The sequence below is a fragment of the Arachis duranensis genome, chromosome 4 (genome assembly GCF_000817695.3).
Source record: "Arachis duranensis cultivar V14167 chromosome 4, aradu.V14167.gnm2.J7QH, whole genome shotgun sequence".
NCBI lineage: Eukaryota > Viridiplantae > Streptophyta > Magnoliopsida > Fabales > Fabaceae > Arachis > Arachis duranensis.
In genome coordinates this window covers 34,509,617-34,520,135 of record NC_029775.3, presented here as the reverse complement: position 1 = coordinate 34,520,135, position 10,519 = coordinate 34,509,617, and the positions used below count along the sequence as shown (strand labels likewise).

General features: G+C 32.6%; 1 protein-coding gene across 1 annotated transcript; it reads left to right on the top strand.

Moving 5' to 3' along the window:
* The first annotated feature begins 8,919 nt into the window (after positions 1 to 8,919).
* LOC127746623 (uncharacterized) lies at positions 8,920 to 9,512 on the top strand. Its single transcript, XM_052260507.1, has 2 exons — positions 8,920 to 9,178; positions 9,268 to 9,512. The coding sequence occupies exons 1-2, from the start codon at positions 8,920 to 8,922 to the stop codon at positions 9,510 to 9,512; spliced, it is 504 nt and encodes a 167-aa protein (XP_052116467.1).
* The last annotated feature ends 1,007 nt before the right edge of the window (positions 9,513 to 10,519 follow it).

Genomic DNA, 10,519 nt, shown 5'->3' with positions numbered 1-10,519 from the left:
CCAATGAATTACATAAGTATCTCTATCTTTATTTTATGTTTTATTCATATTTTAATTATCAATCCTCCATAACCATTTGAATCCGCCTGACTGAGATTTACAAGATGACTATAGCTTGCTTCATACCAACAATCTCCGTGGGATCGACCCTTACTCACGTAAGGTATTACTTGGACGACCCAGTGCACTTGCTGGTTAGTTGTGCGAAGTTGTGATAAAGAGTTGAGATTGTAATTGAGCGTACCATGTTGATGGCGCCATTGATGATCACAATTTCGTGCACCAAAACCCTAAAAAACTTAGAACCTCCTCACATTCCAAGGATCCTACCTTTACTCCTTCCACTACTCCTTTGCTGTCTCCTCCATGCACTGATCCAATGGCTCGAACCAAAATGACTCCGAGGTATCCTTCATCATTCAGGCCAATGGCTCCACCCGGTGGTCCTTCTCGGCCAAGAACATCAAAAGGGAAACGTCCTGTTGCAGAGGAACCCGCTCCTGAACCTTCGAGACCTAAGCCTAGGTCAGTCCCTTAACATCTTCAAAGAGGTAATCCTTGTATCTCTCTCAAATTGCTTAAGGAACCTTCCATTAATCTTTTTAAACACAAATCTCGGTTTATGACCTTTCACTCCAACTACAACCCTCACCATTTTTGTTTTGCCATGAACCATAATTTTTATGAGGGTGTTGTTATTTATCATCCGATTTGTCCCACTTTTTTGGTTGACTTACCAAATCTAAAAAAGAAAGATTTTACATTGGTTGAAAATCTTGAGTTTTTGGACTGGAATCAATTTTTTAAAATTAAAAAGCCTGTTTACCAGTTTTAGTTCGAGAATTTTATGCAAATCTGGCCTACCATAAGGGAAGCATTCACTCATATGTCAAATATCATGAAATTATTTTGAACAGTGAATCTATAAGTGACTCTCTTGAATATACTAATGTTGGTGCATGTGCTTATACCTCTAGTAAGTGGGATGAGGGGTTGGGTGTTTCATACAAAGATGCTCTGGCTCATGCGTGTGAGAATATCTCTCTGATTGATTGCCTTACACCCACTCACAAAGCCCTCGATCCTCTTCATGCTCAGCTGCAGCATATAGTGAACCACATTATTCTTCCTCAAAGTGGCTCATATCAGAGGGTGTCTTTCTGTGATACACTAGTTTTATATGCTACCATCACTAAATCTAAAAATTTTTTTGCATATCTAATGGTGAGGCATATATTTGATTGCATAAGGAGTGACAAAATTGTGGCTCTTCCTTATGGAATGTTCTTAACTTGTATTTTTGAACAATTTGGTGTTGACTTGTCAAATGAGTCTTATGAAAATAGACACTCATATCTAAAAGGAGGTGGTTCAGTGAAACAACACAAAAAGGGACCTACTAAAAAGGTAGTCCTTGATGATAATGATGATGATGAACTCGATGACACTCATCCTCCCTCCACTTCGAGGATTTTGGCCTCAACTGGTCACAAATCACTCCTTTTTGGAGTTGTAAAAGATGTTCTACAAGAGTTTGTGAACTTATCCAACCATTTGATCTCCACAAGAAAACAAGAGAGAAAGCTTGTAATCAAATATGAGAATGCCCTCAGAAAGTCAAGAGATAGAGTGGTTGTCCTTATGAAGTATGTTGACAACATTCATGAGAATGAAACCATGGCCACTGCCCCAGAGGAACCATTTGATTCTGAGGAAGATGGTTCAGATGCTTGAGGATGTCTTTTGATGCTGATCTCTGTTATTTGGTTATTTATCTCTTAGAATATTGTAGTTTGTTTTAGACTTTGTTTTATTTTGGATGACTGTAAAACCTAAACAACTACTTACTTTGCACTTACTTTACTTCGGTTAATATAGTGCTTTTGGCTAACATTTTTCTGCAGGGTTGAGTTGCTTATAACTTCTCACTTGATGACTAAAGGGAAAGTAGTAGAGATAGTTTTTAGCTCTAATGTTTAGCTTTTGTTTTGATGCATTTGATTTGGATGATTTGAAAATTCCTTGAGCATGCTATGTCTTGAAATGGTAAATTCATATATCATGCTCCATTTTAATTTTATGTTCTATCTTAGAATGATTAATTTGTTTATGCTCTATTTTAAAACTCTTGATAGTTGCTCTATTTTGTGATAACTTTTGCATGATTTTTTTGAACAAAAGTTGATGATACTTTTGACCATGATCAGGAGTTTGGTTTTATTGATTGGGTGATGACTTAACTAAGTTTGTGTCAAGAAAATGCATGATAATTTTTTGATAAATATGCTAAAATAACTACATCACTACTATTTGTATAAACATGTGTTTTGCATGAGCATGTTCTTTATATGTATATACATGAACAGGAAACAAATGAAAAGTACACCTTCAGGGGGAGCAAACCTTATGAAAGAAAGGGGGAGCACATCAAAACAAATTGATATCATCAAAGGGAAGTGTCTTAATCTCATTTAAATTAATTCCTTTGATTATAGCTTTTTTTAAAATTATGTTTGTCATTAAGGGAGAGATTGTTGAGTTAAGAATACAATTAATTTAATGATGATGACCAACATTCATTTATTGGGTTAAACACCCAATTGGGTTTGATTGTTTCATTTAAGTGATGCAGGCCCAAATACTTGTGTAGCAGCCCAAAACCAATGAAACAATGCAATCCTAGGTGATAAAGGAAATTGATCCACCCAAGCCCAATCCTAACCAAGTAATAGAGAAGCAAACCTAAGCAAAGTTTCAGATGTTCACTTCGGACAAACACAAGAAAAAGAGAGAGAAAGCTTCATCTTTGTGTTCACATACAACAGAAAAGAAAGAAAGAGAAACTTTATCTAAAAAGCAAGAGTCTAATCAAACAAATCAAAAGCATTTTACATTAAGTCAAAGGTTAAAGGTAAATAATTTCCTTTTATATGCAAGTTGATTTCTTCACTTCTTCTCCTACTCTCTGCAACGCCATTTAAAGAAAATTGAAGAAAATGGTGGTTGATTATCTCTGCTATAAAACAACAGCTAAAGTTGTTACTTGAAGCCAAAGTACATTTTCAAAGGTTTGAATTTGGGATTATCACTAAGCAAGCTGATTTTTACTGCCACGTTGTCCTCGATCAAACAAGAACCAGATTTGAAATCTCTACTTTGGGGGTTGATTGAAGAAAGAGAAGGGATGAATTCTGAAAGCCCAAGATTCAAGAAGTTGACTCTGGAGGAACCCTAACTGTGGCTTTGACTAAGGTACAAAAGGAAAGTTGAATCTTATTAGAACTCAAGGAAAGAGAACCCGAGAGAAAGAGAAAAGAGAGAATCCTCACTACTATGTTTGAAGTCTTGGAAATATTGCACCTACACTAAAGCTAAGGGAGCACTCCGCTATGATGAAGAACAAGGTTATGAGTTCAGATGCTGGGTTCAGTGCATAGACTCAAAAGTTGTTATTCATCATCTCCTTCATGTTTTATTGTTTGTATTTTTATTTCAATGTATATAATTTCTTTGTATTCTGTCTGAGGTAAAAGGCAAGAAAGAGAAGCATTGAGAAAAAGCCACAGAGTGAAAACGGCTAAGAGAAACACTTGAGAGAAAAGCTAAGAGTGATTTTAGATTTTTATTGGTTGTATTTTCTATCTTGTATCATGTACTTGAGAGGTATCCCTTGGTAAGTTGGGTAAGCACTTAGTGTGGTAAATCTAGGTATTAGTATAACCAAGTCAAGTTAATGTTGAAGCTTGTGTGCGCAGATAGAATTACGTTGAGTCCTAGAGAATTGGTGTATATAATACTTGGATTGATGGTGGAAATTCCACCAATATTGTGGTGGAGACTAGATGTAGGTTGCATTGCACAAGACAACTGAACCAGGATATATGACTGTGTCACTTTGTTCCTCTCACTTTAGTTCTATTTTCTAGTTTTTATGAGACAAAATGAAATTGTCTCCTGCATAATCCGCTACGAAGACCGAACAGAAGCCAAGTTTAATTTTTGGTTTTAAGGCTTAATTAATCAAAGTTAAAGAAAGTCATAAATTCAGCACCCTTTCTCTAAACCTTCTAGAACCTTCAAGTGGTAGCTAGGTTAGTGTGTGTTTGTAGACCCAAAAAAAAAAGAAACCAAGGAGAGAGAAGCAGAAGAAAAATAAGGAAGAAATAGATTTTTTTAGTTGAAGCTAAAATAGTAATATTAAATATATTTTAAGAAAAAGTATAGGTAAACAACTCCTAACCAGCTAACTTTAAACAATTGATAATGCTCTGCATCCAAGTGATTTCACTAACCATGTCCAACCAAGTGATTTAGAGTCACGTGCCGCGCCACTTTATAACAGACTTTTGATGTAAACCTCTCCTTTATTCCTCTTCAACGTAAACCTTCCATTTGTCTCGGATTTCTCTATGTTTTTCTCTTATTATTGTCTCTTTCTCTTTAGATTTTTATTTTCTTTTTTGATTTCGTTGTATTCTCCTCTTATTTTATTCTCTTTCTCTTCAGATTTTGATCTGCATTTGTGTTTTTGAAATTGAACAGTGTAATTAAAATCGTTTAGGTTTTGCATGTTCCAAAATAATGAATGATTCAAGTTCAAATTAGTTGAATGAGAGTAATTTGGATTATTCTTCTGAATCGAATCAAGTGGACAAGATTTGGATCGTTATTAATTTTATCTAGTTTCATTCTTGAACAATTTTGAATTGAATTGAATGGAATAAAATCTAATGCAATTGAATAAAGTGATAATGAATAGTTTCATTCTTCTTTATTAAAATCAGCATTGTTTATGAACACAATTTTCAGTTCATTTGTTATTACACAATGGTGTTGTTTTGATAATATTTCGGTTCATTCTTCAACAATTTTGAATTAAATGGAATGGAATGCAATTGAAAAAAGTGATAATGAAGAATTTCATCCTTCTTTGCTAAAATCAGTGTTGATTAGGAATTTGAATTTAGATAGAATGTAGCAGTTTCTGAATTTATAGAATGTACAATTTTCGTTTCATTTGTTATTACACAATGGTATTGTTATGATAATATTTCGGTTCATTCTTCAACAATTTTGAATGGAATGGAATGGAATGGAATGCAATTGAATAAAGTGATAATGAATAATTTTATCTTTCTTTGCTAAAATTAGTACTATTTATGAATTTGAATTTGGATAGAATGCAGAAGTTTCTGAGTTTATAGAATGCATAATTTTCGGTTCATTTGTTATTACACAATGGTGTTGTTATAATAATATTTCGCTTCATTTGTAGTTCAGGTGTGTTATCGATGAACAGTTTGTCCCAAAAGTTGGGATGACTTTCAAGACAAATTGAATGGAATGAAATCTAATGCAATTGAATAAAGTGATAATGAATAATTTTATTTTATTTTTTTGCTAAAAAATTTTGTCGATACTTATTAGTAGCATAAAGTGAACCTCAATTAACATATAAATGAACCGAAATCAGTTCAAATTTGAACAAGTAGTCAAAAAGAATCAATCATCAATAAAAACGCATTGAATTCATTTCTGGATCCAAATAAACTTCAATTAAACTAAGAAATGAACCAAAATTACTTAAGGAATAAAAAATTTGGCCAATACTTATCAACAGTATCAAGTGAACTTTAATTAACATACAAATGAACCAAAATTAGTTCAGATTTGAACAGACAGTCAACAAGACTCAATCATCAACAAAAATGTATCGAATTCATTTTTGAATCCAAATGAACATCAATTAAACTAAGAAATAAACCCTAATTACTTAAAGAATAATATATTTGGTCAATACTTATCAGCAGCATCAAGTGAATCTCAATTAATTCACAAATAAATCGAAATTAGTTCATATTTGAACAAGCAGTCAAAAGACACAATCATCAACAAAAACACATCGAATTCATTTCTGGATCCAAATAAACCTCAAATAAACTAAAAAATGAATCGAAATTATTTAATGATGGCACCAGAGAGCATCAAAACCAATAAAGATGTTAGTAAAATGTTGTTGTTGTTGGTGATGACGATAAAGAAAGAGAAAGTTAACGAAAAAGGAAAAGAAGAGCGTGCGTGCGCGAATTTAAAAGAAGAAGTCGAAGTAACAACAGCAACGGCAGTGAAATGGTTTTTCATATTAGAGCGCGAAGAAACAGGTAATATTTTTTTGGGGTTTCGGGTATGTATACACGCTCTTTTAATGATCAATGAGAGTGATTTTTGTTGGTGTTGGACCTGCTTGGTTAGACTTGGATGTTAATATGACTTGGATGTGTAGTAGATCTATTAAACATTTGGAATTAATAATTATTAATTTTATAATTTTTTAAATAATTAAATTTAAATAATCACTAATTAAAGTATGAAGTGCAATTCAAAAATGCTTATTAACTTATTATTGGTTAGGTCTCTGTTAGTTATCTAGCGAGGTTAATATTTTAAATATTCGCTTTTAATTTAATTTTTTATTGAACTTCAATTGAGATGTGAGAGAATAGATCATGACATGAAAATGCAATGAATAACTAAAAAATGTAATAATTGGGGAGGTATAATAAGAAGTAGAAGAAGGAATGATCAATCGGAAAAATAAAGAAGTAATAGAAATAGGAAGTCAACTACAAATAGGAGAGGATGTCACTTAAGAGCAACTCCAACGGTTAAATATATTGAAACCTCATTTACTATTTTATCAGAAAAAGGTAATACTTCAGCGTTGGAGTAAAAAGAAAGAGAGTTCCTTTACGTGGTTCGAAGTGGAAGAAGTCCTACTCAGAGAGACTTGACTTTTTTTTTTAATTATAACTAATGAGATATAAACATGTGTTAATTAAATTAATAAAATTAAATAATATTTTGTTGATAAAATTAAAAATACTTGATATACATGTATGAGATTATCGTTACATAATATATGTTAATTTTATATATATTATACTTTACGTATATAATTAATTATTATAATTATTATTTTCATCTATATTTAATTCTTCTATCGGAAATGTTGCTCCAACATTTTTGCTGTTTTCAACTCAATTTAGTGCATCGAGACATAGCTCATCTGGTGTTGGTGGCTCTTCTAACCCATCTCCTCAGACTCCGATACAATGTAGTCCAAATTTACAATATTCAAATTTTGCCAACTCTTGTGGATTAGATGCTATCGACCTCAATGAATATGACATTGAAAATCATTAACAAGATAGTATTTAACACTAGCAATGTGGAGAGGATGAGATGTTGATGAGTACATGGTTGAATATTTTAACCGACTCTATAGTTGGTACCGACTAAAAGGGTGAAATATTTTGGAGTCAAATTCACAGTTATTGTGCGGAATTCGGCTCTGACATAAAGGGGAGGGGGACAGTTGCATATAAGAAACGATGGTATAAGATCAACAAGGTAGTTGCACAATTTGCTGGTTACTACGATCATGCTAGTCGAAACATAAGGAGTGGTTCAAATGCTGATGATATAAAGGAGTTGGCTTATAAACTTTATTCCACATATTATGGTCAAAAATTTACTTTTGAGAGGCATTGGAATATGTTTTGTTTGGAGCAAAAATAGAGAAACCAACTACCTACACAGAGCAGAAGCTCAAAGAGAACCAAAATTAGTGCAACTAGAGCATACTCATCATCATCAAATCCAGAAATACCGTTGTGTGACAAAATCGGTGTGGACTCTCCCATTCACCCACAAGGATCAAAGAAGAGCAAGAGAAAGGGTAAGAAAAAAGCACAAATATCTGAAGATCTTAGCGAAAAGAAATCATCGATTGCTAAGAAACTATCTCTTATGGAAGACATTAAAAATGTTAGAGAAAATGAACTAATGGATAGGAAAAAAGAAAGAGATGAGGAGAGGGAACATAGAGAAAAGATGGTGGCAATCAAAGAAAAGGAGTTACAGGTTCAAGCGACGATGAAAGAAAAAAAATTACAAACTCAGAAGTATATTAAAGAAATGGAGATAAATGCAAAGAAAAGGAATATGGAAAGGATGGCTAAGAAAAGAAAAAGAGAAATGGATACGCAAATACTTAATGCTGACACGTCTACAATGAGTGAAAAACGACGAGCTCTTCATGAGATTATATGCGAGAAAGTAATCAATAAGTGGTTTACTTAATGGTTCCTTGTATTCGTAGACTTAAGTAGTATGTTTTTATTTTTATTGCGTATTACTGGTATGTGGTGTGCTCTATTTTATTCATTTCTGATGTAACTTTTTAAATTAGTCAATATTATTGTGCTGTTATTGTTTATGAAAGTGACCATTGCAAAACTAGCCGTTTTAGACTTAGACAAGAAAAAACTAGTCGTTAAGTAGTCGTTGCAAAACTAGCCGTTTTAAACTTAGATAAGAAAAAACTAGCCGTTAAGTAGCCGTTGCAAAACTAGCCGTTGAGAAGTATCTACTGGTTGCGCAAACACTTATAAATATCAACTATCAACAATTCAGCAACTCCATTCCAAATCTGGCTTCTCGCCTCAAAAGAATACTAAAAAGAACCTCAAGCTATGGCTAGAAATTTTGATAATATGTTTAATGAGGCTTTGTATGGTAAAAAAAGACGGCGGGATAACACACTCATAGATAGTTGGATCGATGAATGTTCATTCGATGATTCAGAAGATGAAGATATTATAGAATCTCTATCCCAACTCCTCGTAGATGGATCAACAGAGATTGAAAAGTAGGACATGATCGCTTTTACAAGATTACTTTGCAGATGAGCCGATGTATAATGCTGACATTTTTCAGTGGAAATTTTGAATGAGAAGACATGTATTCCTTCGGATAGTAGATACTCTCTCAAATGCCTATCTGTATTTTCAACAAAAGGTCAATACAACTGGGAGAAGTGGCTTGTCACCACTCCAAAAATGCACTGTTGCGATACGGATGTTAGCATATGGCGTAGCTGCTGATGCCGTTGATGATTATGTGCGCATAGGCGACACCACTACAATTGAATGCTTGAAAAAATTTGTTGAAGGTGTCATTTCGGTGTTCGAGGATGAATACTTGCAAAAATCAAATTCAAATGATGTACGACGCCTGCCACAAATGGTGGAAGGTCGTGACTTTCCTTGCACATGTTGGGTAGCATTGACTGCATGCATTGGCAATGAAAAAATTGTCAAAAGACGTGAAAAGGTATGTACATGAGTGGTTATCGTGGAGTTACAACCATAGTACTTGAGGTTGTAGTATCTCTAGACCTTTGGATATGACATGCGTTTTTTGAAGTTTCTGGTTCAAATAATGATGTCAACGTGTTAGATTGTTCACTAATGTTCGATGATGTTCTAAATGACCGTGCTTCGGAGGTAAACTATACTATTAATAGTAATAACTATACTATGGGATACTATTTAGCAGATGGTATTTATCCTGAACGGGTCATATTTGTCAAATCAATCTCAAAATCACAAGGGGAGAAACGCAAGTTATTTGCACAATACCAAGAAGCGCACAGAAAAGATGTAGAGTGAGCATTCGGAGTGTTGCAAGCACGCTTCGCAATTATACGTAGTCCAGCGTGCTTTTGAGAAAAGAAGAAACTTGCAAACATAATACGAGCTTGTATTATATTGCATAATATGATTGTTGAGGATGAAAGAGACACTTATGCAGGAAATTTTTCTCAAGGCTTAGAATATGAAGTTGTCAAAAACGGCTTATCACAACCTCAGCTGAGAGAGGAAGATTTTGCACTATACCATCAATTTCTCCAAAGAAATGCCCAATTTCGAAATAGACAGCAACATAGACAGTTGAAAGAGGACCTGATTGAACACATATGGCAATTTCACAATACTTATCGTTAACTATATAACTTAACTATGTTTTTCTATATTAAAATATTTTTACAAATTAATGTAATCTCGAATTATATATTGTGTATTATTTTTATATATTATTTTTTAATATTAATATTTTTTAACAATGAATTGTTTTTGAATTTATAAATTTAAAAAATATTATTGTAAAAAAATAGCAATTATGTTAATTTTAATTACTTTAATTAATTAATTAATTAAATGATGTCACAATAGGGACTAAAGTTATTCTTCCTAATGGAGGAGAGAGATACTTTAAATTTTTATTTACTGTTTATGAATATAGAGTTACTTTTTATAATAGATGAATCATAAATAAAAATTGGTATAAATTTTTTACTAAAGATGGTCTAATATTTGTCACCCAAAAATCCAAGAAGATGATGACGTGAAACTATTAAAATTTTTAAAAAAATTTTGATAGTTTACGGTATAAAAATAAAAGTGACTTGTAAATTCCATTCTTTTAAGATAGTATTTTTATTTATTTTAGATTGTTCGTTACAGTTTCACTCGTTAAAAAAATAAAATAAAATTATATTTAATAATTATTAATCCATCTCTTTTCGTATTATCATTAAAACAGACCTATAATTAACAGCTATAAAGATCAAAATACAAAATTCATATTATTAACATGCTATTAAAATATAAAGTAT

What these genes read in the sequence shown, in the direction of transcription:
- LOC127746623 (XM_052260507.1), top strand. Translation starts at nt 8,920, where the DNA reads ATGTTAGCATATGGCGTAGCTGCTGATGCCGTTGATGATTATGTGCGC. An exon ending in CAAAAGACGTGAAAAGGTAT is followed by an intron (nt 9,179 to 9,267) that starts GTACATGAGTGG and finishes CGTTTTTTGAAG; the next exon opens with TTTCTGGTTCAAATAATGAT.